This window comes from Xyrauchen texanus, chromosome 13 (assembly GCF_025860055.1).
Source record: "Xyrauchen texanus isolate HMW12.3.18 chromosome 13, RBS_HiC_50CHRs, whole genome shotgun sequence".
NCBI classification, from domain to species: domain Eukaryota; kingdom Metazoa; phylum Chordata; class Actinopteri; order Cypriniformes; family Catostomidae; genus Xyrauchen; species Xyrauchen texanus.
Window position 1 is genome coordinate 24,047,234 of NC_068288.1, and position 16,732 is coordinate 24,063,965.

Genomic DNA, 16,732 nt, shown 5'->3' on the forward strand with positions numbered 1-16,732 from the left:
CCAAATTTAACACACCTGCTCCCCATTCACACCTGAGGCCTTGTAACACTAACGAGGGACATGACACCAGGGAGGGAAAATGGCTAATTGGGCCCTATTTAAACATTTTCACTTAGGGGTGTGCTCACTTTTGTTGCCAGCAGTTTAGACAATAATGGCTGTATGTTGAGTTATTTTGAGGGGACAGCAAATTTACACGGTTTTACAAGCTGTACACTCACTCCTTTATATTGTAGCAAAGTGTAATTTCTTCAGTGTTGTCACATGAAAAGATATAATCAAATGTTGGTAGAAGGGGTGTACTCACTTTTGTGTGATACTGTAAATGGAAATCAAAATCTAGTTAAGACTGCATCTTTAGGCTCATTAATTACAGAAGCACAGTCTTCATTATAAAATACATATTTTTGTTTCTCTCTGCGACTTTATCCAGAACAAACCATCTCTTTTGCTTTTCCTCATTGTATTTATTCACATCTCACCCAGTTTGTATGGTCACAGTAAAACAGAGCTTTCTGATAAAGTAACAACAGCTGCCATCCTGCAAGTTAATTATAGTCATCTCAAGGGAGATATGGCAAGAAACCAGCCATGTTCTATTTGATGTCTGAAGAATGTATTCTATTCTATTTTTTCTTTATGATTTGTGCACTGAAAACTGTCAATACTGTGTTTTGTCTCATTTGTTTTTAACCAGTGCTTAATCGTGGAAGATAATGTTTAAAAAATAATAATTGGAGCAAAATTTAAGGTGATGTGTGTGATTTTCTTTTTTTATAATTGTTATGTTGAAATATATTATCCGATGCCAGTTCAATGTGCATAAATTGCACTGGGCTATTTACACTTAATGTGTCTTGAGCGATTGGATTGCTGTCTGATTAAGAATGCGCATTTCACTTAAATTTGAATGTGCCATTGCAAACAGATGTATATTTTCATATACGTTTTATTTATTTAGTGGCTGAATTGCGTCATGTGGTGTTTGAGTTTTGGGCAACAGCATTGAAAGTTTAATTGTAGGTTTGCAGTGGGGACAGCTGGGAGTAAGGAGGGCAATGATGTTTGCTAGACAGACAAGAGGCAGAAAATATTTAATTCTGCTCACAGCACACTGTCTGTTTAGATGTCAGCTCTTTCTTTATCTCTCAGGTTGAGGCATGAGCCAAAGAGGGTGTGACAATCTAATGTCTCGCTTCTTTCTAGCCTTTGGAGCACTGCAGGAAAAGGGCAGACTGGGAGTGGAAGTACATTGCACTGTGTGGCTTTTTGAGATGACATCAGGACAGGGCTGTAAATCAAATTGAAACCCTCATTTCAATTAATATTTCAAAGTAGATAAAAAAATGTTAATGCAAGAATTTAAAATGTCTTAAAAATACAGTTTAAAAAATATATATATATATATATATAAAAAAAAAAAACACATTTAATACATGAAAAAGGTTAACATGAACATTTTGGAGCGATGATGTGATGAATTGATGAATTGAATGAGTTTGAACTTATTCACGGAAATTATTGAAATGACCTACTCTTACACCATTTTGAGGTGTAGATCAGATGTGGTATTAAAACACCTCTGTTGGTGTTACTTGGGAGTAAGTTGTAAGACTTGGGAGGGGTGGAAAACTCAGCATTCTTATTTTGAAAAATGTAGCAGCAGAGGAGTTAATTAAGAAAATCCTGTTATATTTGACAAAGAAGCTCCTCCAGATACAGAAATACTGATAAATACAATGTAAACATCACTGGTGGTATAGTTAGGTCAGAGACTCTCAAATAGGTCTGCACTTATAACTGGCTCATCTTATAAATTAAGCTGCTATTTGTGTAAATCTATGAAATTGTTCATAGTTTATTGTCCAACAGAGTGCTAAAGAAATTATTGCCCTTTGTTTGAACTACCACACATCTGGGTTTACAGTAACACCTGCTCTCTGTGGTTCAGATGAGTTGAACGTGTCAGGCTTCATAATTTCTCATCTCAAATTATGCTGAATAAACATATAGGCCTATCATGCAAATAGCGCTCAGCTCTTAGTCAGTGTCGTGATTACGTAATGGCCTGATTGTAATTACTTGATCTAATTTAAAATAACACCAATCATTGTATTCATTTTAAGGAGTAGTTCACAGAAAAATTACAATTCTCTCATCGTTTACTCACACTTATTCCATCTCAAACTCACATGACTTTATTCTTTCTCTGGAACACAAACAAAGATTAGTTTTTTTCCCTTAGTTTTATTTGTTTATAGCCATACAAAGCAAGTCAAAACAAAGTTAATAACTTGCAATGGCATAGAGGAGGTGATGGCCCGCTTACTATATTTGAATGGAGATAACAGAATGAATAACATATTAGAAACAAATACACACAAAAACTCAAACCAAAATTAGTTTTTACACACATTTTTTTTTTCAAATACACAGAAACTCAAAGGTCTTCCTTCAGTTCTTCAAAGGAAGGCTTGTGGGTTTAATTGGACCGTCTTGAAATGATGTGTGAAAGTGAAGACTAGGACAGAAATACTGTATATTAATATTGCTTAATACTCTTAATATTCTATATAATAAGAAAAACCATCATGAAAATTACAGTATATTACTATAAAATGATATATAGGTTGAATAGGTTCATGAACAGCAGTGTGAATGGAATGTTGGGCAAGGTGTAAGTGGAGCAAAAAGAGATATACAGTGTGTGCATAATTGCTAGGCAAGTCAGTATTCTTATCATATATTATTTCCAAGTATTTCCAATTTCAAACCATATCAATCTGAATAGTTACTAAGCAGAATTATATTCAAGTGCAATTTAATTCTTGATATGAGAGGGCGTGGTTTAAAAAGCGACTTACATCCTGAATTCAAGTGTGCATAATTATTAGGCAGCTTTCAGTAACACTTTCTATGAAGCTTGAATATATAATGTATTAGAAGGGTATTCTTAATGCAATATAATGTATGCATAATCTCTTATAATAAATCTTATATTATATTGTCTCAGAAATAATTGTAGCAACAGTTATAATATAGTATAATGCTTACCTATTTATGGTTATAACTTTTATGATTACGATGCATTTATACCACACGATCAACACCTCATTTAATCCACATTTATTTTAAGTTATAATGTCTTGTAGGTCTCATAGTTATAATGTATTTAAAGTTTCATATTTTGACATTGTTTATTTAAGATCAAAACCTGCACAATATCTTCCAACAACTTATGAGTGGTCTTTTAATTAATTAAGTCAAATGGCAAATGCAGTGTCTTCTTTTAAACATCCAAAAGACTTTATAATGTGGTCATAATCATTTATAAGTGGTCTTTATCTTCTTTAAATAAAGTAATTAAAGCTACAGTAGGACTTCGGTTAAACAGCCATAAGATATTATGAAGTGTTATTAGACACATTTGCTTTGGACATTTTTACTACTTAGAAAATAAAAGATTGAATAAAATCTTTTAACATTCATAACATTATTTCAGATGTTAAAGAGTTATCAGCTCTGTAAATTATGGGTTTTTATGCATTTGCATTTTGAGAATGTTTATTATTAGGCATTATGTATACATATTAATGCATTAAGAATACCCTTATGATGCATTATAAATAGTACATGCTTCATAGAAAGTGTTTCCCAGCTTTCTTACTACAGGTAAAATGGGCCAATAAAGGAGATCTGACACAAAAAAGTCCATTATTATCATAAGCCTATAAGAAGGATGCAACGCTCTTTAAATTTCCATCCTATTGAAGTGTGACAACAAGACAATAAAAGACTTGTTAATAATAGTCAGGAGAGCCAGGTTGAAAGAAAAAAAAGAAAAAGCACAAATGAACTACAAATTGTATAAATGTGAAACCACCAGGAACCCTGGAATCTCCAGAAATACAAGGTGTCTTGTTCTGGAGTCTGTGCTAAGGGGAGGAAAGCTGAAACACGTCCATGAATTAATAAGAATTAAGAGCTATATCAAGATTGAGCCAGGAAATACAGTATAAGAAGGCTGATTTTACAATGATTTTATGGACAGATGTGATGAGATTAGCTCTTGATGAACCAGACATGTGTAAACAGCTGGATCACTAATGCACACATGATAAGGGTTCGTGTTAGGTGCCAGCAGGGTGGGGGAGAAGTAATGATGTGGGTTGCTATCATTAATGATGAGCTTTGTTGGACCTTTTTGCATTGCAGATGGAAAGAAAATCAACTCTAAAATCTACTGACAGTTTCTGGATGACACTTTCTTGGAACATTGGTACGAAAAAGATTCAACATTTTTCAAGACGACCATGATATTTGGCCAGCCAGAATAGGCTTGAAATTTTACTGAATAATGACTGTCCCCATTTCTCACCTGAACTTAACCCAACTGAGAACTTGTAATATTTACAGTGATGGATAAAAGTCCACATCTTTGAATGATATCTGGTAGGCTATGGTGGCTGCTTGAGCTGAAATGTTTCAAAAACACATCACAAAACTGACTGAATTTATGGGTGTGAGGTTCAGGAAAGTTGTTGATCAAAAATCGAAAGTGGATCGAAAATCCTCTGAAGATCTTGAAATGCCCAAAATGTTACTTGGGAATTTTATATGTTGTGTTACATTTTGAGGCTAGTAGTGAAAACAAAAAGTGTTACCTGCTGCAAATTGCTACAACTCCCCTGGGAGACACAACTTGCGCTTTTTCTTTAAGTATTCAGTTTTGGTGCAAAATAAGGTTTGACAGCAATTGTACCCATTTAACAGTAAAATTAATTTAAAAAAAAGAAAAACGAACTGCCTAATAAGTCTGCACTCAGTGTGTTTTAAACAGTTGTAAATATACATTTGAATATTTAATGTTATTCCACCCATCACAATTTTATTTACCAAAAACAAAAAACTTTTTTCAATGTGATTCCCGCTTCATTGAGAATACAGTAAATGAGGTTGAATGAGTATTTTGTAAATATGTAAAAAAGACAATTAAATTGTTATTCGCAATTGTTTGACAATAAATATGAGTGAGTTTGTGGATTGTTTTGGCAGCAGTTGGCTAGAGTGCAGATGGCATACTGAGCTCTCCAGAAGACATTCAAGGTGAAGCATTTATTATAAAGTGCTGTGTTCGCCTAGCTCTGGGCCTGGGTATGTTTTCTGCCAGATAAACAGACAAGAGCCGACAGCTTTACAGCAGCACGGGTAGACCTGAGACAGAAGGGGCGTGAAGAGCAGGCGTAGATCTCTTCCACTTTTTAAAGAGTCTACAACATCCATCATACTGAATTTCTAACAACCGTGCACTTCTCAAGGTTCACCCTGCTTTAGGGCAGTGGCATTGTATTTAGAGAGGACATTGGCTGTGTAAAGGCTTCCTAACATTCGTTTTTTTGACTGCTGTTAAGTAAGTGCTGTCCTTCTTGCTTGAATAGTTGCCTGAGTGATCTCTTTTGCGTTTATTAGGTTTCACTGACGTTAGCTCAGCTCGAACAGACCAGCACAGAGCCAGCCGAGTAGCTCATTACCGCCGGCAAGCTGGTCCCACAGTGGCAGCGGCTGTGAGCCTGGAGCAGAGGCACTGAAGCACTCAGTAGTGTAATAACATCTCTAGAACTGCTCCCCATTTGTCCCTTATTCTCCCAGCAATGACTCTGACACTCACCTTTAAATTCGACTGCTTTGTGGCATGCTGAGAATCAGTTTGAAACTTTTAAGTTGTTCTGAACAAGGCAATTAACTATTTGCCTGTCAAGTCATGCATGTCATGTAAACTCATCTGAGCTTCTAGGTTTGTGTACACCTATATCAAATGGTCAGTCTTTAGTAGTAGTAAACTTCTTTTTTGTCAGTTTAATAGAAATTCACAACTAAGGGAGGCAATTATCTATGACTTGACAATGTGTTTTTATTACATCTATTGGGATTGTGTTTCAAAAATGTGATATAATGATGTGACATACAGTAGCTTTGTGTGAGGAACTGAGAGAAAATCTTGCATTCCACCATGCAATCCTAGTATGTTCACCATAAGTTCACAAAACAAATTTACCTCATGTGTCGTTGCTGTGACACATAAGTAGCACACTTGAGCTTTTGTGCTCATGTGGACCCAGGTTCAAATCTGGTCTTGGACATGTTGTGTTCCCATTACCACCCCTCTGTCCTGTTAATAAAGACTAAGTAAATGGTGTAGAGATCACGTTTTTCTTTGAACTCATTTGAGGGTACTGAAATTCTGCATTGAAGCTCTCCAGGTGGACAAATAAAGTCATCACCACTCAGCATCACCCCTGTGTTGCTCAGAAGCAGGGACGTCACTCTAAACAACATAAGACCTCAACGTAGAAGTTGTCCCACATTTTTTGGGCATCGACATTCCATAAAGAGCCTGTTCCCTTTTTCTTCACTGAAGATTTGTGTTTGCATTTGCTAACCCAAATTCTGGAAATGCCATAGAGGTGGGCATGCGTATTGGGCTCAACAAGGCTCCTTGACAAGATGGATGTGTGTGAATAAAAGGCAGTCCTGGATAACTTGTGTTTCTCAATCAGAAAGTCAGGGAACAATATTTTAATATTTATTAAGTTAGGGCTGAAACAATTAGTTGACGTTCTCAACAACGTCGACAATACAAAATTGTCAACAAAAATGTTCATTGTCAAATAGTCGTTTGCATTAAACACATTAAACTGTAATGATGGTGCACGAGAGCAGCACTGCAGTTCACGCCTGACTGAGGAAAGGAAGAATTACACAGCTCACTGTCCAGATGCATTTTAAACTTTCCAAACAGCTTCAGGTGATGTAGATCGCAAAGAATGAGAGAATTATAATGCAAAAATACCAAATAAGTATATACAGAAGCTCTCTCGTTGTAGAATAAATGAAGCGGGAGCAAAACTTGCGTGTAGGGCGTCTTTAAAGGAAACACCCCGGCGTTACATCTTTAATGCAGCTATATTTAATGCATTATAGCTTTATTAAAGTTAAAATAATACAGAAGCAGATCATGTAAATAACTGCAATGTCCGAAACTAGCATTTCTATGTGCTGTCAGCCCCTCTTTTATGAGTTGATTAAAGTGTCCCGATCTAAGGGGGAGAGATTGAAACTGCACCCGGCTGACGCACACTCTGTCATGGGAACGTTCATCCCTCGAGCATGCATGCTTAATGCAGCTAGATTATAACGTGATGGCTCGTGACTTAAAGAATCATAAAATGTGTGTCACTGTGCATTTCTTATCATGAAGAAAATTGGCAATACGCAGCTTTATTAATAAGAGAGAGTTTGTTTTTTTGTGATTTAAAGATGGATTGAAGTGAACAGAAAGGTGAGAGGTCTTCACTCCCATTATACACTGCATCAATATAAATTTGTTTTGACTTGTTTTCCAATATAAATATATAAAACTCCTTTAAAACAATGTACATTTTCTTTAGCAGCTATAATGCAGAAAACAAATTGTTATCTAAGAATGTTGAATATAATATTAAAATACAAATATTTAAAAATATCTAAAAATCCTTTTAAAAAAAGATGCATTCACCTGAGAAGCAGCATATGAAATATTTATACTTGCTTTTAGAGAATAGATCGTGAATATAAGTATATTTTGACTTTAACTGCACTCACAGAAGTATAACCAAGAGAAAAAAATACACTTGTATACAAAATACACTTATATTTAAGATACATTCTCTTTAAGCATCTTCTCAAGTAAATGTATCTTGTTTTAAGGATTTTTAGACAATTTTCAATGGAAGACAAGACAAACTTCATAACAATAGGATTTTTTGCAGTGAATTTCTTTACTGAATAAACTTAACATTTATTATTTTCCCCTTTAATTAAGTTAATGTCATTTGGAGGTATTTTAAAAGATGATTTTGTCATTTATTGATAGTAAGCATGTTTAATACAAACTTTTATGTCAGGCACAAACTGAATAATCGGTTAAGAGCAAATGATTAATCGTTGTAATAATCGCAGAGTAGTTGAATAATCGTTCTAATAATCATTAGATTGATTGAGTATCAAAATAATCATTAGTTGCAGCCCTATTTCAGATACAGATGTGGCAGATTAGGGTTGACTGGTGGCTGTGCAGTGGCTTAGATATGGTGGTGCCTGGCACATTTAAAACAGTGCTCCTCATCTCAGCAGTCATGTCTAGAGATAAATGGATTTGAAACCGTTTCACAGTTCTGTTTGAGTGAAGAAGTGTAATATTTTTGATTGCTAAAATACTGTAAATCCAGCATAATATGCTGAGACAACTATAAGTAAACCATTTGTATTTTAATTCCTTGAGAAGTGAAAAAACACTGTGGTGCTTTTTTGTTTACATACGATTTTAAGTTATCAGGTTTTCTCCAGTTATGCCAAAACAAACAGACATGTGCACAACACTTGCACAAATTGCTACCAGAATGTGCAGAATGTTTTTTTGCTTAAATGGTTTTCTTTTTGTCTGTGTAACATCATAAATGGTTTAAGGCTTTTACACGGTCTTACATGTCGGCGTATTAAAGGAATATTTTGGGTTCAATACAAATTAAGCTCAATTGCAAGTTTTTGCTGCATATGTTGATTACCACAAAATGTTACTGAATTTCTCCCTTTTAACCCTCCAAACATTTTCCCCATTCACTTCCATTGTTAGTGCCTCACTGTAACCCAGATATTTGCTTTTTTTAAAGATAAGTAGGGACAGTTTGAAATAGTTTTTTGTGGTAATCAAAATAATGGCACAAATGTTGTTGATTGAGCTTAACTTGTATTTAACCCAGTATATTTAAGGCTGATCGTTGTTAGAGGTCGACCGATTAATCGGCCGATTTTTTGCATTTTTTACATAATCGGCATCGGCCAATATCCACGCATATCAAGCCGATGATCAGGCAGGCGCATCTGTGGGCAGCCTAGTGTTGTTGTGGAACACGTGTTCGACGCACACTGCCCCTAGAGTCATTTTCCAGCAGAGTGAACAGACCTCATCCAGTGCCTATAAGGAAGGAGCTAAGTTCCTTGGAGAAAACAGTAAGGGTTAAATTTGTATAACTTCTTTAGATTTAATTAAAAACTTTTGATACGTTACTGCCAACTTCAAGAAAAAACGTGACAAACGCGATAGTTGACATGACGTTCGGCTACTTTGGATATTGATAGCGTAGTTGAAGTTGCATTATCACAGAAGAAGGGTGGCTATCATGTCACAATAAGCAAGCAAGAATTTTGCAATTACAGACAGTGAATCTGAGACTTTTATTTGTTCTGTTTGTGTGTCTTATATTTGAGAGGGTTGTCACTCAATGCAGATAAATAAGTAATAAAAATATACCAACGTAGTATATAGGCTATTGAAGGACTGGCTTTGGTAAGCTCGGACGTTACCGGTTCTGCTGTCGGTACTGGAGAAATTAAGAAAATACATTCTTTATTGCTATAAAGAGAAAGTTATTTTATATCGCCAGCCATTTCTATGTATAATAATATGAAACCATTTGTCTGTGATGCAATTTAGCTATTCGCAGTCAGAGAGAGAGAGAGAGAGAGAGAGAACTCGCTCACGCGGTGCCACAGCGAGCACAAAACGAGCCCAACACGAGCACAGCTTAATGAGTGACAGAACTAAACATTCAAACGTAGCCTGGTTTAGATATGTGATTATTAGTCTGATTTTATTTTAGATTTCGCCTTCCAAAGATTATAAAAAGAATATTTATGCATAAGCCGCATTCTGTCTAGCACAACTTCCTTCCCTTCACAGCGGTGCACTGACATTTCTCCCTAAAACTCAAACTTAACGTCAGAATCAGCACGATCGGTGATTGTTGTAAAATGCTACTGTTACTAAACTGCGGGACGCGTTTAATAATAAAAAGAGCGCAAGAGATACCGTTCCCAAAGCGGCGCGCGCTCCGAAACACACCGCAAAGAGACAAGCAAAGTATAGGCTATTTTGGGTTTCATGCGTCTAAACGATCAACTATACACAAAAATATGTCAAAACGACCGGCTTGGAGATTCACTTAAACACAGTTTATGTCTTAAATGGACGTAGTTATGGAAATAGTTGGGGAGAAAATATGCTGCATCAGGAGTCTATTAGATCTGAACTCGGTCTTAAAGGGGAAGCGGTCTATTAAACGTGTGACAATTGAGCCACTGCGAATCAAACAACAAAAGACAAAGAGAAAATCACTTACAGCTCTTGAATGAATAACTTCTGCATTAATAAGGATTAATCTATCTATGATAAACTATGCAGTGTTATTTTACAATTGATTACTTTATTAAATTTCTTTTTAGACCACACCTGAACAGTAATGTTAGTAGACCTTCCTGAAATAAAATTTATATATATATAACAAAAAGAACCGTTAAGAATACCGTTAAAGTACCGGATCGATAAGCAGTATCGGTAAGATAGTAATACCATTAAAACCTTAACGATACCCATCCCTAGTTATGCCTGTGCTTCTCTTGGATGCTCTTAATATTGGATTACGTGTCTGGATTGCCCCTTAATTAAAGCTGCATTTGGATCTCAACCTTCGCGTCTCGGAGCAGTTCGTAACACCTGCTTTGTTTATTTAATATATTTGTTATACATTATTTATACAATATGTTTTTACATTATACATTTTTAATTTAAGTGTACAAGTGCAGATTGGTCAAGTGTTCAATAAATGTATTTGTTGAGAAATGTAGTCTATCTTAAGTAATTATGTGTGTTACATTTTATCTTTCAAATAAAAGGTTCAAATAAGAGGTTAAAAAGAAGCACATATCGGCCAAAATAAATCGGCAGCATTAATCGGCCATCGGCCGACCCGGATTTCAAAAGATCGGCATCGGCCTGAAAAAAAACAATATCGGTCGACCTTTAATCGTTGTTAAGGCTGATGCATGTAAATGCACTCAATCATATTTTTTCAGTTCCTTTTGGTGATGCTAGTGGTGCAGAAATTACAATCTTAAACTTTAAACTTCATGAGATTTTTTTTTTCTACACAGCAAAAAATGTGCTACTCTAAAGTTTGAATTTTGAACACCCAAGGCTCAAAATTAACTAGCATTAATTAACCATATAACATTTTTGGAGCACATTCTGTGCTGTGTATAAAGCTATTTTATTTTGTATGTTTGGTGTTTAGTGATTCCATGCATTTCTCCCATCTTTGGAATTAGTCAATGATTAATCATTGAATTGTGATTCTATTTCTCACGTTATTGCATCAGTATTTTTTATTTATTTATTATCATTTGTGTATATTTATATCCTTTTCTATGGTTCAATTAATGAAGAAGTGTATCAGCCTTTCAGCTTTTAGTAAAGTGTAAAGCTGGACTCTCTAAAAAAGGATCCTAGCCCTAGTATTACTGTGGTTGTGTTTCTGGTAGTTCTTTAAAACTGTTTTATAGTGGCCACAGGTTCTCATTTATCTGTGGTTTTAAGATTAATCTCTACCTCTCACTCAGCATACAACCTCCAATCGCTCATGAAAAGTTTATGCGCAAATGTTTGGCTCAGTGTTGCCACAAGAAATGTGTTTAATGTCTTGTGTTGAAATAACGGTACACTCTTTATCGTTCTCCTTCACAGAAATACAGATATCAGGATGAGGGTACCACATCGCCTCCAGAACACAACTCTCCTCACCTGCCCGGGGAGGTGTGTCCTCCTGAGCTGGTGCAGGTGTCGGAGAAGAACATCTCACAGATTGAGAATGTACATGGCTATGTCTCCCATTCACACGTCTCACCTATGAAGGTAAAAATCTCCTAAAATTCCTGGCAGTCTGACACAACTCTGTGCTGCATGGCATCTAATCTGTGTCACTGTCTACTCTGTAAACATGTATAATGCTGTGTGTGATAGAATCCCCATCAGTGTCCTGCTCACATGCATAAACACACTCTAAATTTCATTCACATACACTAAAATAGGGACACTTTAGTGGAAAAACCTAGATGTGTTTATCTAAATGTAGAGCATCATATCTACAATAAATGTTCAATGTTAAATGTTTTGGGTTGAAAGTTGTGTAGTTGGTGAAGAATGAAGTCATTGCCACGAATATTTCCCTGGTCATAAATCTGTCCTAAATTGAGCAGACTTTAGTGCAGTGCTGCAGTACTGTTTGGAGGTATTCTGTATCTTTAAACCTGTTTCAAAGGAATGTAATTTAGCTGTTGTGTTAGTAAAGTTCATCATGCTGTGCTACTTATCATGTCCATTGCAGAGAAAATGGGTTACTAGCAGCCCTTGGAAAATAATATCTCTTCCAAACCCTACTGAGCTGCCTTAAATTCTGCTGCCTACATAGACAGTTGCCGCCTTAGGGGTAATTTTCACTGAACATTTTTTTTTTACACATTGTTTTGTTTTTACACAATAACATGTTTTGGTCTGAATGGCTCAAAAAGCATCATCCCTACTGAAATGGTGTCTCATAATGGCCTGATTTGGGTCATGCGCAATGGAGACTTTGCTTTCAACTATAGTTTTATTTATTAGCATATTGCTAAGCTAACGATGCAATACTCTAATACAGTGGTTCTCAACTGGTTTTGCTTCGGGACTCAGATTTTACACAGGAAATCAAGTGGCAATCCACCATTGTAAAAACGTAACCTGTATTTAATGTATCCTGAGTTACATTTCCTTTTATCTTGTGTAGTTTTGGTCATGGTTTTCAAGTATATGGGCATGCATCAATTTACATTATTTTTGCTATTGATGTGAACAACAAAAGTTACAGGAAGTTTTCTCTCCCCCTTTTAAAAAATTTAAGAGCATATTTATTTATATGCTATGAGCCCATTATTATACCGTTTGTTTCCTAATTTCAACCATCATTCAAACAGAATTACACAAGAGGAAAGGCTCCTCATTACCGTGGTTAGGTCAGTATAGCTAGTCTTAAATAATAGTAGGCTATTAATAATAATAAATTATATTTATTGATGAAAAAACTAATATTAGCCGAAACACATTTTGAAATTGTAACAACTGCCACTGTTGATATAAAAATGAGGTCTAATAGATTTAACCTATAGATTGTTTCATGTGAAACTGTAACATTTTGTCAAAATCTAAAAAAATATATAAAGTTACTTTTACTCATGTAAAATCGTGAAAGAATTTTGTCTTCATTTTTAAGCATATACCACAGTGTTGCTCTTTTCCTCCTCATTGCTGTTTGGCATGTCAGGGCTGCCTACTGTTTGAGAGGTTTGACTTGACTTCCTCCATAATGCTTTAAACTAGAAAAGTCTCACTAGAATTTAATTGGGTCACATCAGTTTTAAGGTCAGCATGCTGCAATATCGAGGGAAGCCCGGTAGTTGCACGTGTGTGTCGCAGAGCAGATCATTAAATATAGTGCTAGACCTACTGTTACACTTGCGTGAATGCTTTAATCGCACCGTGAAAATATCGCAGTGCAGATGAGAAGCCTTCAGCTGAATGCAAGATTATCATTAAATAATCTCTTCATTAAATACTATATTATAATTTAATAATCTCTATCACTTGTGCGGCTGCTGAAAAATCTTCAGTGGGAGAAACATGGCATTGTTCTTTCCCTGCTGCCACGACCCTGTCCGAATAGAACTGCGACCCACTTTTGGGTAGCGACCCACCAGTTGAGAAACACTGCTTTAATATATACATATATACATATAATATATATATTTCTACACACTCAATACTACATATTCATGTAGCGGCCTGTTATATTGTTGACAGCTCACTGTAGAAGGTCAGCTTTAGTCAAGTGCCCTGTTCAACAGTACTTCAGCAATAGATGTCAAGCCCCAACACTGGCAACCAAGAATAAACAGCATTACTTATTAAACTGTGGACTTCTACACTGTTAAAATGTGTTAATTAAAGCATTAAAGTCAGTCCACAGATGCTGTTCCAGTGTACACTCTGTTCTCTGCAGGAGTCAGACAGCACTCTTTAAATATGGATGCAGAGTGAACCATTTGCTAGAGAAAGATTAGCTTGATTACGTATTCATTACCTTACGTTAGTGGTCACACTAATTATTCCAGCTGTGAACGATTCTGTTTACTTGCCAAATGAGGAACCTTTCAGCGTCAGTGAATATTTAGCCTTTTATAAAAGGAAATGTATCATGATTAGGCCCAAACAGAAACTGCAAATTGTTTTGCACTTTGTTTTATGAAAATCTGCAGAGTTTCGCTGTTCTGTGTTAAGCAGAGCTGAAGGTACTACGACCTTATTGGATGAATCTCATGAAAACATGTCCAGCACACATTTCACCACAAAATCAAATATACACACCGATCAGTCACAACTTAAAAGCAACCTGCCAAATATTGTGTAGGTACCCCTCGTGCTGACAAATCAGCGCCAACCCGCATCTCAGAATAGAGTTATGAGGTTATATGAGCTTCCGTAGACATTGTATGCTCTAACCAGTCTGGCCATTCTCCATTGATCTTACTCATCTAGGCATTTCCATCCACAGAACTGCCCCTCACTGGGTGTTTTTTGTTTTTGGTATCATTCTGAGTAAATTCTAGAGTCTGTTGTGTGTAAAAATCCCAGGAGATCAGCAGTTCAAAAAGTCCTCAAACCAGCCCATCTGGCACCAACAATCATCCATGCGATTATCTAATCAGCCAATCATGTGACAGCAGTGCAGTGCATAAAATCATTCAGATATTGGTCAGGAGCTTCAGTTAATGTTCACATCAACCATCAGAATTGGGAAAAAAAATTGATCTCAGTGATTTGGCCTGTGGGATGATTGTTGATGCCAGACGGGCTGGTTTGAGTATTTCTGTAACTCACAAATCATAGGTGAAAAATTTATGCACAAAATAATGGATTAATACATATTAAACCAGGGAATTTTATATTTTGGCTTACATTATCACTTATATATCTTCAGAGAAAAAATATATTAACAAAATCTAAATTTCACCTGGGGAAGTTTCAGAAATTTGGTTAATTTGTCATGGAATAACCAATGATTTAATTACAGGTAAAAGATTACTGTAATAACAATATTATTTATTTTTCTAATTAGCTGGAATTAAAAGAGATTGTTCACCCAAAAATGAAAATTCTCTCATCATTTACTAAATTTTATGCTATCTCAGATGTTTATGACTTTCTTCAGCCGAACACAAACAAAGAAGTTTATAAGAATGTCTCAGCTCTGTTGGTCCTTACAATGCAAGTGAATGGTAATCAGACATTTGTAGCTCCAAAAATCACATAAAGGAAACATAGAAGTAATCCTTTACCCATATGATGGTTAAATCCATATCTTCAGAAGCAGTATAATAGGTGTGGGTGAAAAACTGATCAGAATTTAAATCCTTTTTTTTTTTTTTTTAAATCTCCACTTTCACCTTTAGATCTAAATGAGGGTAAATTATTAGAATTTTTATTTTTGGTTGAACTGTCCCTTTAAATATTGCAAAAAAAAAAATCCTACCATATTGCATAAATACTTTACAATTCAAATAACATAATTATTCTTATTTTTGCATTACAGTAATACATTTATATCATTTTGAATTGGGTTGCAATAATGTTATGATACTCAAAATCTTAATGGTCATAAAAATAGCCTTAATTTTCTCATTGCAATTTGACTTGCGTATGATTTTTGGACACATTTTGTGACATTCACCCCATTAATAGCTGAAAGCATTATCACATTAGCCAAAATATTTAATAAATGAAAACAAGACAAACATAAGAACCAACAGGGACATGTACAATTTTGAGAATCAAGCATGTTCCATTTGTACTGAAATCTCAGAGTTTTTTTTTCTATGGGTGGAAATTCCTTCCAGGCCAAATAGTAAATTAGCATTCTCACTTACTGGTCTTGTACGCCTCTCCCCCAAAACTGTAAATATTCCTTATTATAAAAATAAACCCTGCCCTACAAACTATGTGGCAGTTTTAACAACCCATAATTCCCAGTGCAGAGAGAGCAGTGCTGATGTAGTGATATGCTGTGCTGTGGTGGGCTGAGATCAGTGTAGTCCCCTGCATGCCGACAGAGCAGCGCCTGACAAGCCCTGCCTGCCATCTCCGATCAGCCTCAGCCATGCAGAGCACGAGCTAGTGCGCTCTCCCTACGTGTTCGCGGACACACACACACACACACACACACACACACACACACACACACACACACACACACTCTGTCATCACTATGAGCCTGCATTCCTCCTAAATCAGTCCATGTGCTCTAGGCTGATGGTGCTCTCTGGCTGCTCGCCCAGCTGACTCTCTCTCTCTCTCTCTCTCTCTCTCTCTCTCTCTCTCTCTCTCTCTCTCTCTCTCTCTCTCTATCTTTCTCTTCGAGTCAGATTCAACAAAGCTTTATTTGGATTATTGGCAGCATTTATAATATTGCCAACGTGTATACATTACTTTCAGTACCAAAATAGGGAAAACAGAAAATAAATAGGGTGAAGTAATTAAAGAAATACTGTATATTAAATAAAGGGGACAATAATTCTCTCTTTCACTCTCTGACACTCCCTCACAATAATATGAGTTAAAATATAGTGTGCATTGTACTACAAACATCCACAGCTGCAATTCATGATGTTAGTGTCTTACTTCCGGTAACACCCTCAGGTAGATTGATGACAATTCTGCTTGTGATATAAAATGATGATTCAAAATAATTACTTAAAAAATTAGGCTGACCAT

At 35.8% G+C, this 16,732-nt stretch overlaps 1 protein-coding gene across 8 annotated transcripts in view; it reads left to right on the forward strand.

The window, feature by feature from the left end:
* The window catches only part of LOC127654412 (disks large homolog 1), a 217,157-nt gene that overhangs the window by 76,181 nt on the left and 124,244 nt on the right, over positions 1-16,732 (forward strand). For all 8 annotated transcript variants that reach the window (XM_052141586.1, XM_052141587.1, XM_052141590.1 and 5 more), the window contains one exon: positions 11,618-11,785. In XM_052141586.1, the coding sequence (XP_051997546.1) occupies positions 11,618-11,785 (168 nt within the window). The remainder of the gene's footprint in view (positions 1-11,617; positions 11,786-16,732) is intronic.